Source organism: Loxodonta africana, chromosome 24 (assembly GCF_030014295.1).
Source record: "Loxodonta africana isolate mLoxAfr1 chromosome 24, mLoxAfr1.hap2, whole genome shotgun sequence".
Taxonomy (NCBI): Eukaryota; Metazoa; Chordata; class Mammalia; order Proboscidea; family Elephantidae; genus Loxodonta; species Loxodonta africana.
This window is the reverse complement of record NC_087365.1, coordinates 15,336,416-15,359,339: the sequence shown is the minus strand read 5'-3', so window position 1 is coordinate 15,359,339 and position 22,924 is coordinate 15,336,416. Positions and strand designations below refer to the sequence as shown.

The 22,924-nt window shown below is 37.3% G+C and overlaps 1 protein-coding gene across 3 annotated transcripts in view; it reads right to left on the bottom strand.

Moving 5' to 3' along the window:
• Positions 1-22,924, bottom strand: part of ESF1 (ESF1 nucleolar pre-rRNA processing protein homolog) — a 78,760-nt gene that overhangs the window by 52,729 nt on the left and 3,107 nt on the right. For all 3 annotated transcript variants that reach the window (XM_003411416.3, XM_023550005.2, XM_023550006.2), the window contains exons 3-8: positions 17,035-17,378; positions 16,191-16,304; positions 11,031-11,131; positions 9,995-10,147; positions 7,754-7,868; positions 4,900-5,047 (exon numbers count right to left, since the gene is read on the bottom strand). In XM_003411416.3, the coding sequence (XP_003411464.3) occupies positions 4,900-5,047; positions 7,754-7,868; positions 9,995-10,147; positions 11,031-11,131; positions 16,191-16,304; positions 17,035-17,378 (975 nt within the window). The remainder of the gene's footprint in view (positions 1-4,899; positions 5,048-7,753; positions 7,869-9,994; positions 10,148-11,030; positions 11,132-16,190; positions 16,305-17,034; positions 17,379-22,924) is intronic.

Genomic DNA, 22,924 nt, shown 5'->3' with positions numbered 1-22,924 from the left:
TAAATTAAGAACCTGGGTTTTAATGTAAAACATAAAGACTTATTGAACTGACTAAATGTCCCTAGCAAAAGAAAATTTAGAAGTAGCATAATGCAGATCCTCTGTCCTAGGAGCTAGGCTACTGGTCACTAAAAACGTCTGGCATTATTAAGCAGTTAGTTATGAAATATCAATGTTAACAGATTGCCTTTATAGCTTTAAAAAGGTAACATGGAAAAAATGATTAAATAAATATTTTTTTAGTTCTTTTTTTCTAAAAGAATAAAAAACAGTCCAGGACATTCTTTCCATCCTATCACTCTTTTACATTTTCACTCAAACAGCTGAAATTCATTTTTTTTCTGTTTTGCTTTGTGCCACAATAATAATGTTGGATGGAATTCTGTCATATATCCCATAATTCAATGGATAAAACATCAGGAACAAATTAACAAAATGGCCATGTATTTCTTTCTATTAAAAGCTTACTTCTGAAAACATAATTAGAAGCAAGCTCCTTCCAGGTTGAAGTTTTAGTGGTAAGTCTCTGATGGCCTATTTTAAATAGATTTTTTCCAGTACTAAAATTTTATTTTCTGAAGCCCTAAAATGTGGGATAACTCATGTAGGTCTGTTTTTTTCCCAATTCAAGGGCAATACTTTGTGAAAGCATTAATACTACATAAGTGAAAAAAACATTAATAATACTAAGAAGAAGCCTTGTCACATTCACAAACACCACCAAGAACATCTAACTCTTTAAGATATTCCAATATACTAATGTAGCCATCAGAGGTACTAAATCACAGGCTAATGTAAGCTTACGATCAATTAAAATATTGAAAAAAATGTATACTTTCAAAAACTTCAGTAGTATGTTTCAAACGAATCAGTCGTAAAAGAAAATAAAACCTGAATGCTCCTTGGAAGCAAGCATAATGAGACTGCTGCGTGCTTAGTTTGGACACATCATCAGGGAAGAGCAATTGCTAGAAAAGGATAGCATGTTGGTAAAGTAGAGATTCTTATCCACAAAGGCAGTGAAAACAAGGGAAACTCCCAATGAGATAGACTGACACAATAGCCTCAGCAATGGACTCAAACATACAAACGATTATGAGGATGGTACAGGACTGGGCAACATTTCCTTGTTATAAACAAGGTTGGCACGAGTTGGAACGGACTTGACAGCAACTAACAACTAACAACACATTCCAAACAAAAAGCCATTAATCCTTATGAGTTATAACAAATAAAAAAATGATATATGAAAAGAGGTAGTATGCTAAGCACTTTATGTACATTATTTCAACCTTCCCAATCATAAGTCAGGATTTGAAACCAGCAGAGCCCAAACTCTTAACAAGAATGTGCTGAGAAATAAATGCTTATTTGTTCATCATATTAGCTGTCTTAATGTTAACAATGCTATCTTTAAATTTAGTTCAGATCTCCCAAACCAATCAAAGAAACCTATTTGCAAAACTTGGACTCAAGCTTTACAAGTATGCATAGAACGTTATCACCTTTTTGCCTTTATCTTACAGCTGCTAGTGAAAGAAAACTATGCAGAATTTTCATAAAAGTGCTAGGTAACTACATAGGCATATGAAGAAAAAGAAAATGTAGATAAAAAACTAGCACATCTTTCTCCACGTTTATGGAGGGAAAGGATATAAAGGCTATTTGAAAAAGAACTTGGCTGTCAGGTGTATGCTGAGAAATAAAATGGTCACTCAACTGTTCAGAATGCTAAAAAATTTAACAAGCAACAGCCATCGAGGCCTTAAGAAAATGGGAAGCTTTTGTGTCCAAGATAACTACCATTTCAAATCACACACTTTTTCAAAGACTCTTAAATACTTAAGCAGTTATGTGGTTTTATAAATGTAAGATGGCTGAACAAAGAAACTAGAATGATTAAACATGATTTTCCATCCCATGTGTGGAACACGGTTCAAGAATAGTGTTTTCCACAAAGAAAAACTTAGGAAAATGAAGCAATATATTCAGTAGCTTAAAAGAAACAGTGATGGGCTAATCGTATAGTCTAAGAAATTCAGAGTTTAATAATCCTATGGTAATATTAAAGAAGCATTTCATGATTATTTAATTTGCCACATAGGCTTTCAAAACAGCACACATACAAAAGTAAAACCAAAGAAGATGGCTATAAAATTTTTTAAGCTTTAACTCAAAAAAGTAAGGATATCTATTCCTGTCAATTTCAAATGTTTGTACGTTTGTTTAAAAATTATGATTGTTTGCTTGATGTTAGCAATAAACCTCATAATTTTGCATGACGGTATTTTTTCTGTTAGATAAAAAGAATAAAGATGTCATTCTATTGGGCAGATGGTATCAGCCAAAAGCTGACATGAGCTTACAGTCAACTAACCAACTTCCCAGGGATAGTCTGATATAGGGAAAAAAGATTTTGTTTTGGCTTTATTTTTTTAATAAGTTATTTTAAACAAACAGCACATATAATTTTAAGATATACCATTAATCACTTCAATCATCAAAAAAGTTTTAAATAAAGATAATTTGGGATCTTCTTATTAATGGCATGCTAGGTAATCCAAACCAACCCTTTCACTGAAGACATCAGTTGGATAAAGTATTTTTAAAAGCTTCCAAGAGGTTAAAAGCCTGACAAGTTAGTGAGGAATGGTTACCAAGTCAAAATCAGTAGAAAGGGGCACCAGAGAGATGATCTCAGCATTTGAGGCCTCTTTTCCCTGAGGGCATTTCCTGATACAGAAGAAACGGCTGTGAAATTCAACTGCAGTTTTGGCAGACTCCCAGGGCCAAAGGGACAGAAATTAAAGGCCCACAGAAGGAGGGGGCTTCAACCAGTACCCCACATTAAGCAGGGCCCCAGATGGGATACACTCTCCGGACAAGGATAAACCACTTTTTTTTTTTTTTTTTTTAAAGCTGCCCTCAAACCAACCTGCGTCAATCACAGAGCTTGGTACCTTCACATCTTCACTCTTCTTATCTAACAGAAAAGATCCCAATCATGTAGAATTGTAAGTAAGAGGTTTAGCAGTGCTGACTTTAAGCCTTGAACTTGCAATAACATGGTCTTAGAAATGACCAAGGAACCCTAGTGGTACAGTGGTTAAGAGCTTGGCTGCTACCCAAAAGGTCGGCTGTTTGAATCTATAAGCCGTTCCTTGGAAACCCTATGAGGCAGTTCTACTCTGTCCCATAGGGTCGCTATGAATTGCAATCGACTCAATGGCACACAACAGAAATGACCAAAGTAAATGAAAGTTATCTCTGATGAAAGGTATTATCATTTCAGCTATTGAAATATTTAGAAATAATTTTTCAGAATAAATGACCAGCACACACACAGTCAAAGTTAACCAGGTACACAAGTAAATTAGAAATAACTTGTAAAAATAACAGAAAACAACCCAGAAAGAGTTGAAATATATTAAAATTATTGATATAGGTTATAAAAAACTATGCTAACTCTGTAGAAACAAACAAAAAGCTTAGGAATATAGCACTGACTACAAAACAATAAAAAATGATACACTTAATTTTAAAAATACCTAAATGGGACTTCCAGAAATGAAAAAATATAACAACCAACATTAAGAACTCAGTGGATAGATCTATTAGCAGATTCTACACAGCTAAAAAGAGAATGCGTGAACTGGAGCAGAGATCAGGAGATGATCTTCCAGGAGAAAATACTGAGAATGCAGCACAGAGAAACAACAGACAAAAAATATTGAAAAGTGGCAACAGTGAATACAGTGAAAAGATCTAACATATTTATAATTGGTGTCCTAGAGGAGAGAAGCAATAATCTGAATAGATAATGACTGAGAATATTAAAAAAACCGATGAGAGATACCACTCTACAAATTCAAGAATAAATAAACAAATAATAAAAACCTACTCTTAGACAAACAGAAAACTTTAAAAGGCTCTCAAAGGAAAAAAAAAAAAATTTTCCAAAAGGCTGAGCGACAAATGACTTCCCAGAAACAGTGAAGTTAGAAGCCAGAAGAATGTCATTATGAATGTGCTGGGAGCGGGGAGGGGAGCTGCCAATCTAAATTCTACAATTCTTCACCAGTGAAAAAATCCTTCACCAATGAAGGCAAAATAAGGATATATTCTGACAAAGTAAAACTCAAGAGTTTGACACCTCTGGACACTCACCACAAGAAATTCTCAAGGATGTACTTAAAGTAAAATGATTCCGGACAGAGACAGTATGAGGTTTAAAAAGGAACAAAAGCAAAGGAACTAGGTAAAGTGTGCATAAATTTAAAAAAGCAAGTAAAGATGAAATGATAATATTAAGATCTAGTGGGATAAAAAAAAATACTTAGAATTAGAATACCAACAATACCATGAAAGTTACTGTAAGACCCTTTGTATTGTCCAGGAGGATAAAAACATTAATTGCCATTAGAAATTAGACTTCAATAAGTTAACGACGCAAGTCACAATTTCTAGGATAATCACTTAAAGATAGAAACAGAGTCTATTTTTTAAACTAGAGAGGGAAAATGAAATGTAAAAAATAATTCAGAAAAGGCACTTGTAAGCTCTTTTATACAAAATAAAATACTGTATCTTAGTAGTTTGTTAAGATCTTGTGTACTATACAAATCAGGACAGTCTAAAAGGCCAGAGTTTTTTCTGTTACCTCAGAGTTTTAAAGAAAATGTTTACAGTTAAATTCAGGCTATGAAAATATTTTTACATAAAAATTTCAATCACTGTCAACAGGTGCATACGAGACTGTGTGTATATGTTTTGCAGACTGTTTAAAGATAAGTTTGGTTCTTCCCTTTAAGCTATGGCCAGAAACACATTCCAGTTAGCAAGTCTTCTTTAGGCATCTAAATGCCAACAAATGTAGAACACCAAAAGATTCAAGAGTACCTTGTAGTTCCTCTTCTATCTTCTCTTCATCTTCACTGGAGGAAGCTAAGTAGGCTTGAAAATCCATGTCCAAAAGCTCTTCCTTTTTAAATTTCCTGTTAAGCGTTGTAATTCTTTCATGATCTGTCTCATCCCAAGTGATCTCCACCTTTCACCAATGAAAAAGAAAAAAATAACCAATAAGAAGAGAAACATCAGTAACACAAACTTGTTAAAGAATATATATTGTTACTTGGATGTTTATAACAGGAAGTTAAAAAAAAGTTAAGACATGCTGAAATAATTATCTGAATGACATGGCCACCAAAAGGTATTTTATTTGTGGAAAGAGAAACATATCTATCAACCTGTACCTCCTTTCTTCTCTCTGCTATATGCAGGGTACTACGTTATTGAGAATAAAAATTCATCAATGTACAGATTAACTGTGGTTAAAAACATAAGAAAATGTACTGGTGAAAAAACTAACATTATTATGCATCAGGGAAAACGTATTTTTCACCTGGAGTTCTGGGTATTTCAGGAGGTCCACAAAACATGTGAAAGCTATCAACACAATCTTAGTAGTGTCTATTTTCCAAAAAAGATTAAGAGTCACTGTTGAGAAGAGCATCTATTGGTTGGAAGCAGAGTAAACCCCCATGACAGCATGAATTCTACAGTATGATGGGTCTGTTGACTGCCTCCTGCCCACAACACAGCCACCATTCTTACATGGGGTTCTGTTAGAGGTTTCATCTTCACCACAGGGTGGGTTCTTTCCCCACCTTCCCCCAAAGCCAATCTCCCCAGATCAGAACCACAAAATGGGTACCAGTTAAGAGATCCGTAAAATAGCTCCCACTGTCTCAGAAATCCTAGCTAGTCACAGGACTCAGAGATATCCCTGTTTTGATAATTAAGCCTGAGGTAACAGCCACCAAACTGCTGCTGGAACTGGGACAGTTTTGGATCATGCGGCCAGATTCCAGGAACTCCAGAACGACTGGCTATAAAGGTTTGTCCTGGTCATTTTGTAGTCTTAAAAATAATATGATCCTACATTCTATGTGCTTGAATTTTCTGGACCTCACTTATTGCAGTCAATGCCAAAATGTCCACCACAGCATGTATGTGGCAGAGGCAGCAGTGCTCTCTCTGCCGCCAGCCCGTCCTGAGAAGAACACAGTGGTTTGTCATATTGGACAGGTAGAGGGAAGCCCGTGTGGCTGCTGCAGAGTCCATCTACAGGTAAAAGTTATATGGGGAGAAGAGAGAAGGTAGCCAGCTAAGTAAGAAACTATTCCAACAGACATGAATCTTTTGGTTGTTTGTTATTAAGCATTAAAGCGACATCTAGTTGTATCTATAAAAAAAAAACCACCCAAACCTGTTGCCCTGTTGCCGTCAAGTTGATTCCTACTCATAGCAGCAACCTTATAGAACAGAGTAGAAATGCCCCGTAGGGTTTCCAAGGAGTGGCTGGTAGATTCAAACTGCCAACCATTTGGTTAGCAGCCAAGCTCTTAACCAGAGCACCACCAGGGCTCCTATAGGTATATGCAAATAAAAATATGGAGAGTACCGGCATTTATATTCTTTGGAGACACAAGTACAGATATTCCTTAGACATAAACACCTTCCAACATTGGTTTTTTTGGGTTGGAAGTCTTAGGACCCTAGTCTCATGGGACAACTCAGTCAACTGGCATAAAAGAGTTAAAAAAAAAAATCACGATCTGCATCCAAGTGAAGGGAGGCGCATCTGGGGTCTTAAAAGCTTGTGAGTGGCCATCTAGGATGCAACTACGAGTCTCTACTCGCTAGAGAAAAACAGTAAGACGGTAACCAAAAGCACAGAGAAGAAACAAGTCTACACAAGCCACAACCTCATCTACCCTGAGACCAAAAGAACTAGATGGTGCCTGGCTACCACCACTGACTGTTCTGACTGAGGTCACAATATTTGGTCCTGGATAAAACGGGAGAAAAATATGGACGAGAACTCAAATTCTTACTTAGAGAAAAGAAAAGCCAGACAAACTGGAACAGTAGAGAACAGAGGACTCCCTGACACTACTGCCCTAAAACACTCTAAAACCTAGAACTGAGACTATCCTCTGAGATAACCTTTTAGTGAAATGGCAGAGTGGCACACAAAGGATATTATCTATAAGATCAATGTCCTACTTAAAAGCCATCAGTATGAGACCAAAGGGTTAACAATTATTCAAAAGCAAAGAGGAAAAGATAAGTGGGCAGGGTAACTAGTATACTGGAAAGGGCACGAACAGAACACAATTAAGGGGAATACTGACACATTGAGATAAACGTTATTAATGTCACTGAACAATTTGTGTAGTTTGCTACGTAAACTTTCACGAAAAACTCAACAAAATATATATATATATGTAAAGTGACATCTATTAAAAAAAATTATTAGTCCACTTTTATTGTTTTTACAATTTTGGATCATATCTACGAAAAATGGATTACTGTTTTGTATTAAATTTTCACTAGTTTTAACTGATTCGAGATAATGTTACCTCCTTCCCCATATTCCCTAACTAAAAAAAAAATATTCCCTATGATAACAATAATTGATATATTACTTAGTCAAGGATCTAGTTGGATAAGGGTATGTGGGAAAGACAGAATAGGAAAAAGAAACATTAGCAAATAACTGACTTATACTTAAAGGCACAACAAAAGCTTGAAACAGACATGGTAAGTAAAAATGCAAACACACTTATGTCTCATTTTTATTTGTCCTTGTGCATTAAAATTTTCAATACTTTCTAAAGATGAAATGAGTAATTGGAAAGTCTCTTTTTAAAGCAATAGAGTGCAGCTACACATCTAAGTTAAGAAGTACCGTTGATGTTCCCATTGCAGCAGATGTGAAATACTTTGGTTTATATGCTGTTAAATCCACTTCTGAGGCTACGTCCTTGGGCTCATCATCAAAGGTAATATCATCTGGTATAAACCTAAGAAGCAAAGAAAAAACAAACTTATGTAAACATATGCTGCAGCGATAAACAAAGAGAGTTTAGATTCTCTTCTAATTAGCTGTAGCTTATACATACATACATACATACATAGCATGTAAAAGCTTCTGCAGAACACACATGTAGAGACAATAAAGAGGTAAACAATGTTACAAATAATCTTTGGCACCAAATTTTTGAATTTCATGAGCTATATAAATCAGTAACTTCACTGAATGTGAGAGAATTCTGTGTAGTAAGAAGCCCTGGATTAGAAGTCAGTTGATAGGAGTCAGGTGCAAACACATGTGGGCCCTTCATGTTTCAAAGATACCCAGACTTCTGACTGCACAGTCATTGGCTTGCTTGATATTCTGAAGATCAGATATGATCATTAATGGGCAAGTGTTCTGGATATGAAGTATTATACACACGAGTGTCACTGAAAGTAAGTTTAAGGTTGATTCTTCAAGACTAAAATATTTATTTTTTTTACAAATAACTGGGAGATGTACTTAGCCATTGCAACTGTTTTACAATTCTTAAGCATCAGACTAAGGAATGGATATTATAAAGAGTTAAATAATCCATGGCTATTATACATAGGTTTTATAGTTTATATAGGATTTTACTTCCACATGAAAAAGCATATTTCGTATACTCTATCAAAAATCATTTTTTGAGGAAAACGGGTAATTACAGTTCATTAGGTCTGTATCCCCTTCTTCAAGCTAGACTTTTACCCAGACTTAGCAAAAGAAAAATAAACAGCTGAGATCAATTATCTCAAATGCTATTAATATGCATGCTTTTATATTTTGGGGCAGATGAAAAAAGACTTCCTTAGATAACTGGGTGGCAGCAGAAAACTCAATTTTCTTTACTGATGGTTTGTACGACAAAATAAAACCGGGAGTATAAATTTTTTCCATGGTCATTGATTGCCACTTTCTTCAACCACAGCTTATCCCAATGCTGCATGGCAACACCCCAAAAAGGAAACAGAAAAGAACAATTCTGAAAAGAACAAGTTAAGATGAATTTACGGTACCCAAAGAGTCTGACATTCTCACAGATGTTTGGTAACTACTACCTGAACACTTAAAACAAGCACCTCCTCCTGAAATTGTTAACAGAAGAGAGGAAATAGCTTGTCTGATGAGATCATGTCTTTCTGGCTTTATGCTTGTGTGTTAAAATCTTACCCTGAACTGTCAATTTCACAATTTGTGTGTTTTTCTACCAGTCTGAATGTCTTTGAAACACAAAAGCGACAGTGACTATGAAATAATACATCTTCTTCTGAAATATTTCAAGAACAAAGCCTCTAACAAACCTGGAATCCAAAGAAGTGGTTTCTATTGACAGTGTCACAGTAGAATGGTTTACTGGGCTTAAAAGGGCCAGGCTGATGGTAAGACGGTACAACAGTTCAGCTTCCTGTTCCCTTAGAACTGACATTCACAACCATCTAAGGTTTCTCAGCTCTGGATCAGTGAAGCCTGAGCACATGGTGAAGGTAACGCCCAAGTGTGAAAACAAGGCTGCAACCCCATTCACTCACTGAAGCAGCATTTAGAGCAGCGCTGCCCAAAAGAACTTTCTGTGATGATTGCAATGTTCTATATCGGCTCTGTCCAACATACAACCATTGAGTGCTTGAACATGTGCCCAGTGCAACTAAGGAACTGAATTTTAAATTTTACTTAATTCTAATAAAATAAAACTAAAATAGCCAGATGGGGCTACTGTATAGGACAGCATAGACCTAGACGCACCAGTCTAGTATCAAACTCCTCTGCCCCCACCGCTCAGTGCTTTTTTTAGAAGTTACGTCACCTGGTTCCTAGCTCTAAAAGACAGTATCAAAGAAATATCACTACTTACGATCCATCATCCTAAATGCATAGCCGACATGTGAGGGTGACTTAAAAACAATACTTCTGCATTTTCTCATTCTCGTTTTCTTTGTAAGCAACAATGCTTCATGAGAGTAAGTTCATCCCAAAGCAAAAAATCCTCTTTAAGAATATGAATCCACAGAGAGTACTACCAGCTATGATATTTTACTTCTAATAATCACGTTGTGCTGGAAGGTTACATTGCTAAGACACACACTGGATTACCTTAGATCTATGAAAGAACAACTACTTTCAAATTCCAGGCCATCGCAATCCTCATAAATTTTACTGGCTGTTTCAGGAGAATCACAGTCTACTACTGCGTAATAGTACTTCAGTCGTTTGAACTGATAATCTCTCAGTTTTTCTCTAGACGTCCTAAAGACAGAAAAACTCATTAAGCTTACTTGTATAAGAAGACAAACAACCTTTCTCCCTTTAAAAAAAAATGTAATTGTCTCAAGAAAAATATAATACAAACTGGCCTTCATTCCAAGCCATCTTTCCTTCATGACGTTGCCTGTACGAACACTAAATATGTATGCTCAATATATTATTCTGACAAGTTACAGACTTTAGATATTTTGGTTACAATTTGGTGTCTAGAAGAGTTACGTGAGGCTACTTTTTTATTTCTCAGGACAGCTTGCTTTTTTTGTTTTGGTTTGCTACCACATAGGGCCTTCTCAAGTAGAACCACTAGATGGTATTATAAAATGTGCTAGAAAAGCACTAGTTCTAATTACAAAGACGCAAAATATTTGCTCCAGGTTCATGTGTTGTCAAATCCAATTTCAAACGTATTTAACCACTATTTTTAGTAAGCATACATACAGCTCCACCTAGTGGCTAAAAAAAAATCCCTTACAATTATTATATACAGCACTATGATGATAAAGGATTTTTAATCATTCTTTTACTTTATTTGATCCTCAAATATGAAAAATTATGCATTTTGAAGGTAAATAGAGGTTCAATGTCACTTACATGGAAAACAACATCTCAGAAAAAAGGCAAAACTTATTAATTCAGAGTAAAGAGCCTACGGGAACTCTAAATTGGTTTAATTTATAAAACATTTTTCAAAAATTGTAGTAATTACTTTCACACATATACAAATAGAAACATACATGCAAAATGCTGCTTTAACCATGAATGGCACAAGTATAAACCTTGGCCCTAACTATTAAAGTAACCAGAATTCTGAAATAGTGACATGAATTTCAGAGATTTAATTTTATTTTCTATAGTGACTTAATACCAGTCCTTTTCAGGGGCATCTTCGGGAATACTTAATAACTCCACTGGTCCTTGAACTTGCTCTTCCTTCATCCTCTCTTTTCCAAACTCTGAAGGATATATCTAAACATAAAGAATAAGATCAATGTAATTATACTATATCCAGGATCTTTTCATACAATATCCAGACCTGTCGAGGTCTGAAACCTTTACGAGTCAAAACTAGACTCAATGAAAACAGAAAAGATGACCCACTTCCAAACCTACTACGGGAAGCTAATGCATCCCAAGGAATTTTCTTAAAAATTGTCATTTTGGCTAGAGAGTTACAGATGTGGGGCTTAGAAATAAGAATAGAATCTCTCTTCCTGCACAACACGGTTCTGGGGTCCCAGAAAAAAATTTAAAGAACCAAACAAGATTCTAAGCTCAAGAAACTCCAAACGTAAACACACACATGCAAAATGACTGGATTAAATAAAGTTGATATTAAAACCAAACCAAACCCGTTGCCGTCGAGTCGATTCCGACTCACAGCGACCCTTTAAATATACAAAAATTATTAAAAAAATACATAAACCATACTAATAACAAGGAAAAATAATTTTGTAATACCAAAGAATTTTTAAGTCACAATTTATCCAATGCTTTCTTTAAAAGAAAATTATTTAAATAAAAAAAGGACAGAACTGATGACAATCATAATAAGATAATAGCAGTTCTGGTGTAAGGAAAAGAATTCACCCTCATCCAGAATCAGTTTTTTTTTATTTTGGCTACTTGGTGGGCCAAGAGATATAACTACATCAATTGGCGTTGTTTTGATAGTACTGGGCTTAATTAATTTAACTAATACAATTTTCTAAATCGTCTGAAATATGCAATTTATCTACTAGAGAATTCAAGTTATTCTTACTAATTTCAGTTACATACAATAGATTTCAATGTAGAAATTTTAAATATATATGTAGTCGCCTCTCTTTTTTGTGCTTTTTTCTCTTTTTAAATTTCTTGAAATTCCTACTACCCACTATTGTGAATAATTCTGCAATGAACATTGGTATGCAGGTATCTGAGTCTCTGCTTCAAGTTTCTTAGGTATTAGATCTAGTAGAATTGTTGGGTCATGTGGTAATTCTATGTTTAACTTTTTGAGGAACTGACAAATTGGTTTCCAGAGACGCTGCACTATTTTACCAGCAATGGATGAGGGTACCAATTTTTCCACTTTCTTACCAAAACTTTCCCTTTTTCTGATAATAGCCATCCTAGTAGTCTATGGGGCAGTTATACTCCATCCTATAGGGTCGCTATGAGTTGGAATCAACTCGAGGGCACTGGGTTTTTTTTTTTTTTTGAGTAGTAAGACATGGTGTATCATTGTGGTTTTAATTTGCATTTCCTTAATGACTAATGGCACTGAGCATCTTTTCAGGTGTTTATTGACCCATCTGCATATCTTCTTTGGAGATATGTCTTTTCAAGTCCTTTGCCCATTCAAGTTGTTGTTGTGCTGTCCGTGCTTTTGACGTCATAACTAACAACCTACTGTCAAAAACAACATCTTGAAACTTTACCCGTTTTCTTCTGAGAGTTTCATGGTTGGGTTTAGTTCTTATACTTAGACCATTGATTCAATTTCACTTAATTTCATATATGGTATGAAGTATTGGTCCAACCTTAATTCTTTCGCTTGTGGAGATCCAGTTGTCTAAACACCATTTATTGAAGAGACTATTTTTTCCCTAGAGGCACCCTTGTCGAAAACCAATCGGCCGTTGATGTATGGGTTACTCAATTCTACTCTGTTGATCAACAACATGCCTACCCCTGTACCAGTATCACATTGTTTCAATTAATATAGCTGTGTGGGACAGAGAATTTGGTGGTTTGGCCTTTGTCTCTGTTTTCTGAAAACAGCCTTCGAATAGCTGGAGCATTTAAGACGCCCTTTGTTTCCCAAAATAGCCAGGCAAGTAGGGGCTACAGAGGCCCCATGCCCGGTGCTTTAACTTTTAGAGCAGATGGGGGCATTACGCAGTCATGCATATTCCACGACTGGATTGACTGTAACTATGCATTAAGGTCCTAGTCATGCAAATTCATTAGGCCCCAATGATTATGGGACCCTGAAACTTGGAGCTCTCTCTTTTAGGGCCTTCTCGTTGGTGATAACACCCATGAATGGGAGACAGTATCAAGTCCCTGGGGACAATGAGGCTCCATGTCAGGAACTCTCCCAGACCTTGCCTGATCCATGTCTTCAATTGTAGCCTTTCTGGCTATAATGGGTAACTGTTAAGTATACGTAATAATCTCCATGAGTTTTGTGAGCCATGATAGAGAATTTGGGGGCCCTGGTGGTAGAGTTGTTAAATACTCAGCTGCTAACCAAAAGGTTGGCAATTTGAACCCACCAGCTGCTCCATGGGAGAAAGATGTGGCAGTCCACTTCCGTAAAGATTTATAACCTTGGAAACCCTATGGGGTAGTTCCAGTCTGTCCTTTAGGGTTGCTGTGAGTTGGAACTGACTTGGCGGCAATGGGTCTGGTTTGGATAGAGAATTAACGAACATACAAGGTGCAATGAGACTCTGACTTAGCTTGGAGGGGCTACTTCAGAGGACGGATACATAAGCAGTCATAAGGACAGAGTGCTAACTCATGATCTCATGACCTTTGGGTAGCTGGTGGTCAGAAGAGGGCTGATTTGTGAAGACCAGCTTGGGTAGCTGGACAAAGGACAGAGTCTTTTCAGCTTATGACCTAGCCCCAGGGGTTTAGAGGAACTGGCTGGTCTGAGGTGGAAGGTGTTCTACAGGCTCCTGCGCCTACAGGCAGTACCTGATGACCTACCCAGGGTAGCCAGGGATGTTCTGACCTAACTCTGGGTGGTTAGGGTGAGAGAGGAAGTGCCATAGAAGAATTGGCTGTCAACAAGGAACAGCAAAGTGGGAAGGTGAAGCCAGGATCCATTTCCAAAAGGAAGCTGAATTTACACTAATTTTTGCCATGCAGTTAGTGATAAAGGTGGAGTTTGCCCACTTTGCCCCTTTGATAGTGAAGACAGCAACAACAGCATCACAGCTTTATAGTACGTTCTGAAATTGAGTGAGTCCTCCCTTGTTCTTCTTTTTTCAGGATTGTTTCAACTATTCTGTTATTTGATTTTTATTCATGTTTTTAACATCACCTGGAGTTTATTGTTGATTATTACGAAGTGTGACTAACAGCTGAAAGGTTTGCAGTTCGAACCCACCTAGAGGCTCCTTGGGAGACAGGTCTGTTGATATGCTTCAGGAAGGTCACAGCCTTGAAAACCCTATGGAGCTATTCTACTCTGCACACATAGGATCTCCACAGGTAGGAATCAACTCAACGACAACTACTAATCACATTACGAGGTAAGGATCTGAACTAAGTTCTCTATCCAAAGATTGGTCCACTTATCTCAATATCATGTATTCAAGAAGCTAATTTTGATCTAAATTATCATATAAATTCTTCTGGCTATTTTTTCTGTTTCCTAAATGTACCCTCTATTTTCACTAAAACCTGTTAACACCTGTAGCTTCATAAAATATTTAGACATTGTAACTAGTAGGGTAAGTCTTCATAGGTGTGTTTTCAAACTTTATTAACTACTCTCACTTTCTATTCTTTTAGATGATTACTGGTATCCTTTTTCTTAACTACCACCTGAACTGTAATTTTGATTTAAACTACACTAAAACTGTACAAATAATATCTTTAAAAATTTAAAGAGAATAATAATAACTGGGAGCTGTTTTAGGCAGTGTACTAAATACTCACATAATCCTTACAAGCTACCCTAGGAAGTACTATTGTTACATTCACTTGTCCAACGAGTAAGCACATTTAAGAGATTAACTAAGGAAGTGCCCAAGATCACATAGCACTAGAATCTAGGTCTATCAAATTCCAAAGTCTGGATTCTTAACAACAGGTATGTGTTGCATAACGTTCATGATAGTTCTGCGTATTAGGATGTTATTCGATTTGGCCTTTGTGTGAACACATTACATACAGGCAGGCCCTGTAGTTAAATCCTGTAAAGTCTAACACATTAAAAGTTTACAGGAGCCCACAGGACAAAGACCGAGAGCTGTATCCACTGGATACAGGAGGCCGGTCTTGTTAGGTGTATGGCTGGGCCGGGCTGTGTCAGTAGCAGATGGGGACTTTGCAAGCATCCAGCAACAGGACAGGCAGGAGGGGTGGGGATTCATGACATGAGGGGGAGCCCAGAGACGTGGTAGCGGGGAACAGGTGTGAGACTGCTTCCTGATGCTATGCAGGTGCTGCCACCTGGTGCCAGGAGCCGGGAGCCCGTGAATACCCCGGCCCAGCAGGCTTCCCCATTAGCGCCCACAGCAGGAGCACAGGAGCCCAGGCAGCCGCACTGTGCGGGAAGTGAAAGGCTGTACTGCTGCTGGGCGGCTGAATGAAGCCAGGAGGGCAGCTGAATGAAGCCGGCGGCGGCGGGGGGAGCAGCAGAGGAGGAGGAGGCCCTGGGGCGATTGGGATGCGCCCTAGAGCCCCCCCACTCATATCCTCTGGGAGTTTGGGGGTCTTTAAAACCATTAATGGGAAATAATAAACAAAAGAAACGTTGCTCTTGCTTAAAAAAAAAAAAACAAAAACGTACAGACTTAAATGTGGTTGGACACTGCCCCAACAGATGTTACCCAGTGAATGACTGACTACACTCGCTGGCTCTCTAGAAATAAGGTTACATCTCAAAATTTTAAGTTTCTTAAATTTATCAAGAGTTATAGTTTGCTTTCCATAGGTCACATATGTTTATTAAGGTGATTCCTAAGGATTTCACATGTTTTGTTACTGGTATAAACAGGACTTTTTTTCTTAATTGGCTAATGCTGGTAATGAGGAATCCTTTTTTTTTTTTTATAGTTATCCTACACCCCACTCTTTTACTGAACTTATATTACAGTAGTTTTTCAACTGACTTCTTTGGATTAATAGTAATAATTTTGCCTCTTTCTTTCTAATATATACACATATGTCATATTTCGTGCCTAGTTGTACTGGACAATTTCCAGATGATTTTCATAAAAGAAAACTAACTTATGACTTAAAAAAAATCAGATTAAACATAAAAAACGTTTAGTACTTAGTCCAAAATGAAATCAATTCTCACCTTTACAGAAAATACAACACCTCCTTTAGGTTTAAATGAACTGAACAGAGCCAGCAAATCTTTTGCCTTTAATCTATCCCAGTCCATGTTGCAAACTGCTAATCGGTGTGTAATCTGCAAAATGAGAAAAATATTACACAATCTGTATCATACCAAACTCATTGCTGTTGAGTTGATTCTGACTCACAGCGACCCTACAAGACAGAGTAGAACTGCCCCATAGGGTTTCCAAGGAGCACCTAGTGGATTTGAACTGCCAACCTTTTGGTTAGGAGCCGAGCTCTTAACTACTACACCACCAGGGTTTCCATCTATATCATAGCCAGTGCCTAATAAACACACTAAAACTGGAATGCCTTTAGCCCCCAAATGCTGAAATTAATATAGTAGTTGTCTAAGTGGTTTCAATACGTAAAAGAGAACTTCAAACGAGTCAAACTATACTAAAATCATCAACATTTTCTTTTACTTTCTTAGTTCTTGAATTAGGACACAATCATGAGCTGATTTTTTAACTATAAAGTCTGTTAAGCCATTTTGCCAATCATGCAAGAGCAGGCAAGTTGAGTGTGTTGTCATGTAGCACTTCTAATAAGTATGGCAGGAAAGTACTTTAAAAAAAATTGCTTGTGACTTTTATTTATGTAGAACTTTTTCCTTATCTGGACAACTTCTAATTTATACAGATATATTCCAAAGCAAGAAATTTTAATCATCATCATAATCAAGAGTATTACTTAGCAGTAATGTTTTTCTCACTTAATTTAATGACAGTAACCCTACCACTCAGACAAGCTACTTGTACTATTTTCTTCACAAATAGTCTTATTTATTCAAAGCTCACCTCATTAGCCCGGGGAGCGTCTTTATCTAATTCTCTCCAAGCATGCTCAAAACCAAGCTCCTCTGGAAGTAAATCTTCATCTTCTTCATCTTCAGAACTAGTTTCTACATTTCCCTTACCCCTGGCAAGATCAGGACCACTGTCACTTTCATCATCTTCACCATTCTCATCTTCATCATCTTCACTCTCGTCATCATCATCATCATCCGAAGCTCTACCAACCCCTTTAGTTTCATCTTCGGATTCTTCATCGTCCCCCATTTCATTAGCATCTTCTGAAAGTTCCTCCAGAGAATCTCCATCCAACACTGTGCCGCCTGCTGCGTCTTCACAACCATTTCCTCCTGCCATTATTGGTGGATTATTACAAAGGAGGATCAAGAAAATGCAAACGTTGAATTAAATTGAATAAAAATTATTTTAACATCAAATCCAGTAAAAAATATGTAATAAAAAAGAGTAAATGAAAATTTCAGTGAAATTCATGCCTAACTGAATTACGTAATACCAAAAACCAAACACGCTGCCGTCGAGTCGATTCTGGCTCATAGTGACCCTAAAGGACTGGGTAGAACTGTCCCATAGGGTTTCCACGGAGAGCCTGGTAGATTCGAACTACCAGCCTTTTGGCTAGCAGCCGTAGCTCCTAACCACTACGCCAGCAGGGTTCCCAAATCACTTAGTAGAAACCTTAAATATAACCAGGTCATGTAAGTAGATCTACATATTCACTGACATCGGGTCGATTCCGACTGATAGCAACCCTATAGGACAGAATAGAATTGCCCCACAGGGTTTCCAAGGAGTGGCTGGTGGATTCAAACTGCGGATCTTTTGGTTAGCAGCCAAGCTCTTAACCACTGTGCCACAGGGCTTCTATGGAGTACTAGGTGTGCAAAATATAATGGCAGGCAAAAGAACCAACAACTGCCCTCACTGAACTTCAACTGAAGAGGAAAACGAAAATTAAAACTCGGACAAGTGCTAAGAAGGAATAGTCCCAGGAGAACACATAAAAGGGGTTTATGATAACTGAGTGAGTGATAACTGAGTTGCTACTTTAAAGAAGAGTTAAGCAGTCAAAGTTAGATTAATGGAGGGAAATTTGTTCCAAACAGCAAGAAAGCATTGATAAAGATCTGCTTATAGGAAAACGTCTGGTAAGCATACTGGATTGCTGATAGCAAGAAGTCCAGTAAGAAATGAAGCTGGAGACTTGGTAGGGCCAAGGATAAAGGCTAACTTCTTGGCTTGCACAGATAGGGAGCACTGGAAAAGAAACTTTTTGTTTGGTTGACGAAGATCATTTATTCTGATTTGGACATGTCGACTTTAAAGTGTCTTTGTTTTGAGTCATAACTACATTATTCAAAAAGCATGTAGAAAGCTTAAAAAAGCCATAAAAGCCACTGACATGTTCCCAGAGGGAAATTATGAAACTTGCATATTGGCGAGATCACTTTGACTACACTGCAGAAAACTGACTGGAGGGAGTCAAAAGTGGATGTGCATAAACCAATGAGAAAGGTAACCCAGTGCTCCAGGCAGGACATGAAGGTAGCACTGGCTAGGCTGGTGACAGTAAAGACAAAGAGGAGTGAATGGATTTCAGAATCAAGTAGGAGGTAAAACCAACAGTAATCAGCGATGAGGGGCCACTTGATCTGGTGGAATAGAAGTTTTGGAAGTACCAAGGATAAAGGCTAACTTCTTGGTTTGCACAGATAGTGAGCACTGGAAAAGAAACTTTTTGTTTGGTTGACGAAGATCATTTATTCTGATTTGGACATGTTGACTTTAAAGTGTCTTTGTTTTGAGTCATCTGGAAACCCTGGTGGCATAGTGGTTAAGTGCTATAGCTACTAACCAAAAGGTCGGCAGTTCAAACCCACCAGGTGCTCCTTGGAAACTCTATGGGGCAGTTCCACTCCGTCCTATAGGGTTGCTGTGAATAGGAATCGACTCAATGGCAGTGGGTTTGAGTTTTTGAGTTGTCCTGGCAGTGCAGTGGTTAAGTCCTTGGCTGCTAACCAAAAGGTTGGTGGTTCGAACTCACCAGCCGCTCCGTGGTAGAAAGATGTGGCAGTCTGTTTCCGTAAAGATTACAGCCTTGGAAACCCTGTGGGGCAGTTCTACTCTGTCCTATAGGGTCACTATGAATTGGAATCGACTCAATGGCAACAAGTTTGGTTTTTTGGAGAGATCAACAAAGCAGTTAGCTATTTGAGTTTATGGAGTCCCTGAGTGGTACAAACTTTTGATTAATGTACTCAGTTGCTAACCACAAGACTGGTGGTTCGAGTCAATGCAGCAGTCCCTCAAAAGAAAGGCCTGGCAATCTACTTCTGAAAAATCAGCTACTGAAAACTCTATGGAGCACAATTATACTCTGACAGACATGGGGTCTCCATGAGTTGGAAATGACTCCATGTCAACTGATAATGGTATGGTAATACAAGTCTACGACTCAGAGAAGCCTGGGCTGAGATAAAATTTGTGAGTAATTCATGTGTGAGTTATCCATCTTTAGACAGTGCTTACGTTCTGCTTGTTCACAGGATCTAAGCTTGGAGAATTAAAAACAAATCTAAAGGCTTAAGACTTGGGAAGAAATTGGAACCTAGTTTCTCTTGATTTCATAAACCTATGAAGCATGGAGGAACTGTTACTGAGTATCTACTATGTACAAAGCAAGCACTGAGCTAGGGAAAGAGGGATGTTTTGTAACATGATCTCATGGTCGTGGAGGTTCTAAAACAAAAGGAAACTGTTCACTGATTTAGAAATCTGTGTTCTAAAGCATCAGGAGACCACAGAGAGGTATTAATAACAGGGGAGGTTTCACAAAGATGTCATTTGACCTGAGACTAAGCGAATGAAAGTTTTGTCAGGTGGAAAGACAGAACATAGACTTTTATTTTAGTACCACAAGGGAGTAGGAAATAATAAAAATAACTAGCTATTAAATGCGACAAAGACAAGAGGTGGCATTACCATAAGCTCTGTATATGGAATCAGGAAGTCACCACCGTAACAGTGAAAGAAAGCTATCCTGAGGTAAGCAGCAGAGTTCATTCTTAAGCAACACAGTGCTCAGAAATAACACCTCAAGGACCTAGATGCATGTACTACTGCAATATTTCTCAAGCTTCGGTCATTATCATACTATTTTCATGACTTCTGCATACCACCTATATTTTTCTTTTAATTGACTTTAAAAAAAAAAGGCTTTGTTCTAAGCAATATCCCTGAAGTCGCAGACATGATGGGACGGTTTTCAAAGGTGTTGAAATACTTACATAAACTTAATATTTTAAAAATCTGACTATAATTAGAAAAACAGAAAACAATGAGTGTTGGCAACAATGTGGAGAAACTGGAACCTTCATCCATAGCTGATGAGAATGTAAAATGGTATAGCCACTGTGGAAAATAGTTCCTCGAAATATTAAGCATAAAATTACCATACGACCCAGCAATTCCACCCCTAGGTATATGCCCAAACAGACACTTGTACATCAATTGCAGCATTACTCACAATAGCCAAAAGGTACAAACAATTCAAGTGTCCATTAACAGATGAATAGATAAATAAAACGTGGTAAATATATATGTACAATGGAATTTTAGTCATAAAGAGAAATAAAGTTCTGATACATGCTATGACATGGATGAACCTGAAAACATTATGCTCAACAAAGTACAAATATTGTATGATCCCATTTAAATAAAATTTAAAGAAAGTAAAGGTAACTAGTAATTTTTCATCTACAGGTAACTATTATTAACATTTTGGTACATAATTGGCTAAATGCTTTTCTATGATAGACTAATTTTTTTTTAATACAATTAAGTCACATCATTTATGTTATTTTATAACCTATGTTTTAAAACTTTGTATATCACAGGCATGTTTGGATATATCGCAATTTAATTAATCAGACTCCTAATGATTTAGGTTACCATTTTTTTTTCTTATTTTTTTAAAACAATACTGCAAGACACATCCTTCGTACATATGTCCAATTATATATTTAGAATAAATTCTTAGGAGTCTAGGTGTGCTGGGCTTGAACATTTAAAAATAACACATACCAAACTGCAACTCCTCACATTACTTTTATCCTGCAACACTTAGAAAGTCCCTCGCACGCCGTAGTTGCTGGAATGAAAACTGTAGATAATAAACTAAAGATGGTCCTACGAGGAGTCACTTAATCGCCACTTACAGATGCGTTTTCTAGGCTCTGAAACCAACATAAGTTACCACCAGCAACATGGTAGGGTGGGAAGAATCAGAAGGCTTGACTTACACTTCCAGCTCTGTGTGTCCTCACCCAAGTCACTTTAGCCTTGCTTCCTGAGAAATATATCCTGATTTCTCGGGGTTATTAAGAAAATTAATGAGAAAAGATATGTGAAAAAATTCTGTAAAATCAATCTAGAGGCTTATATGAATGTGTCACATTAATCCCATGTCCTAAATTAAGTGAACTTAAAGGACTCTAAACTACTTAGCTAACAAACTCAACTTTAAACTGATCTAACTGCTGGTCCCACCCTGACCTTATTTTCCAATTTTAGCAAACAGACTCCTATCCATTCTCCTCATACCTCAGTTTGCTGCCTGGCTCCACTACAAATGGAATGGGATCCCATCCTTAAACCCCTAGTTCCTGCCACCTACAATTCTGGGTACTGCCTGATATTTCCTACCTTCCCAATGTGATCTGTCAAGAATTTTCTCTGCCTTTTCATGACGCTTATTCTCCTACGGTCCTGTGATTACAGGCAATTTGTCGGGGTCATCTGAACAACTAATTCTTCGTTATAACATCAATTATCAGCAACACCGACACTCAAAATTTACTGCTGCCAGAGGTGACACAAAATTTTAATGTTAATTATGTAAACATGAACTAGAGTGTAGCTCCAAACAACCATTTCTCGCTCTATCATCCACTCACCCCTTCAGAGACTTAACTCATTAAACAGGACTACCAATGTCTTCTGACATGCCCAACCCTGTCTTTGCTTAAGGTCTTTCCATGTAGAACGTTCTCATCCCCAAATTTAATTTTTCCAAATCTCAATCAAAATAGTGCTTCTACGATTTTTTTCTGATTACACATTTCAAGTGGCCTTTTCTTTTGAATTCTCATCGTCTTTTGCTGAATGTCTTTTATGGCACTTACTATTATTCTATTTTGTATTACCGTTGACTAATTTCTTTTTCTATTTTAGATCTGTGTTGTTCAAACGGAAGCCCACAGACACGTCTGGCTATTGAGTACCTGAAACAGAGCTAGTTCAAACTGCAATGGGCTGTAAGTGTAAAACACACCAGATTTTGAACAATTAGTATAAAAGAAAAAGTAAAATATTCCACTAAATTTTTAAGTATTGATTACATGTTGAAATGGTATATTTCTTACACACTAAGTTAAATAAAATATACTATTAAAATTAATTTCATCTGTTTCTTTTTACTTTTTTAACGTGGCTACCAAAGAATTCAAAATTACAGATTTCTATTAGACATGCCTGCTTTAGTCTAGGGCCACTGTATAGAGTTTAGCAGACTGTTATTTGCAAAAAAGCTATGAGGGGAAGAGGGAGGGAAGGGGGGTACTCTCCACCCAGGGGAAAGGAATCTGTTGCTTCACTCAGAGAATCTGTTACCTCACCGAACTGAACCCTGGGAGCTCTGTGTGTTCAGAGGGGGATGTCTTTTCTAATTTGCTCAAAGGCATCATATAAGCTAGCAGTAGCTCTGAGATGGGGGACCATGCCTTACTCATGTTCTGTCTGCCAAAACCAAACCTGCTGCCATAAAGTCAATTCCGACTCATAGCAACCCTACAGGATAGAGTAGAACTGCCCCATAGAG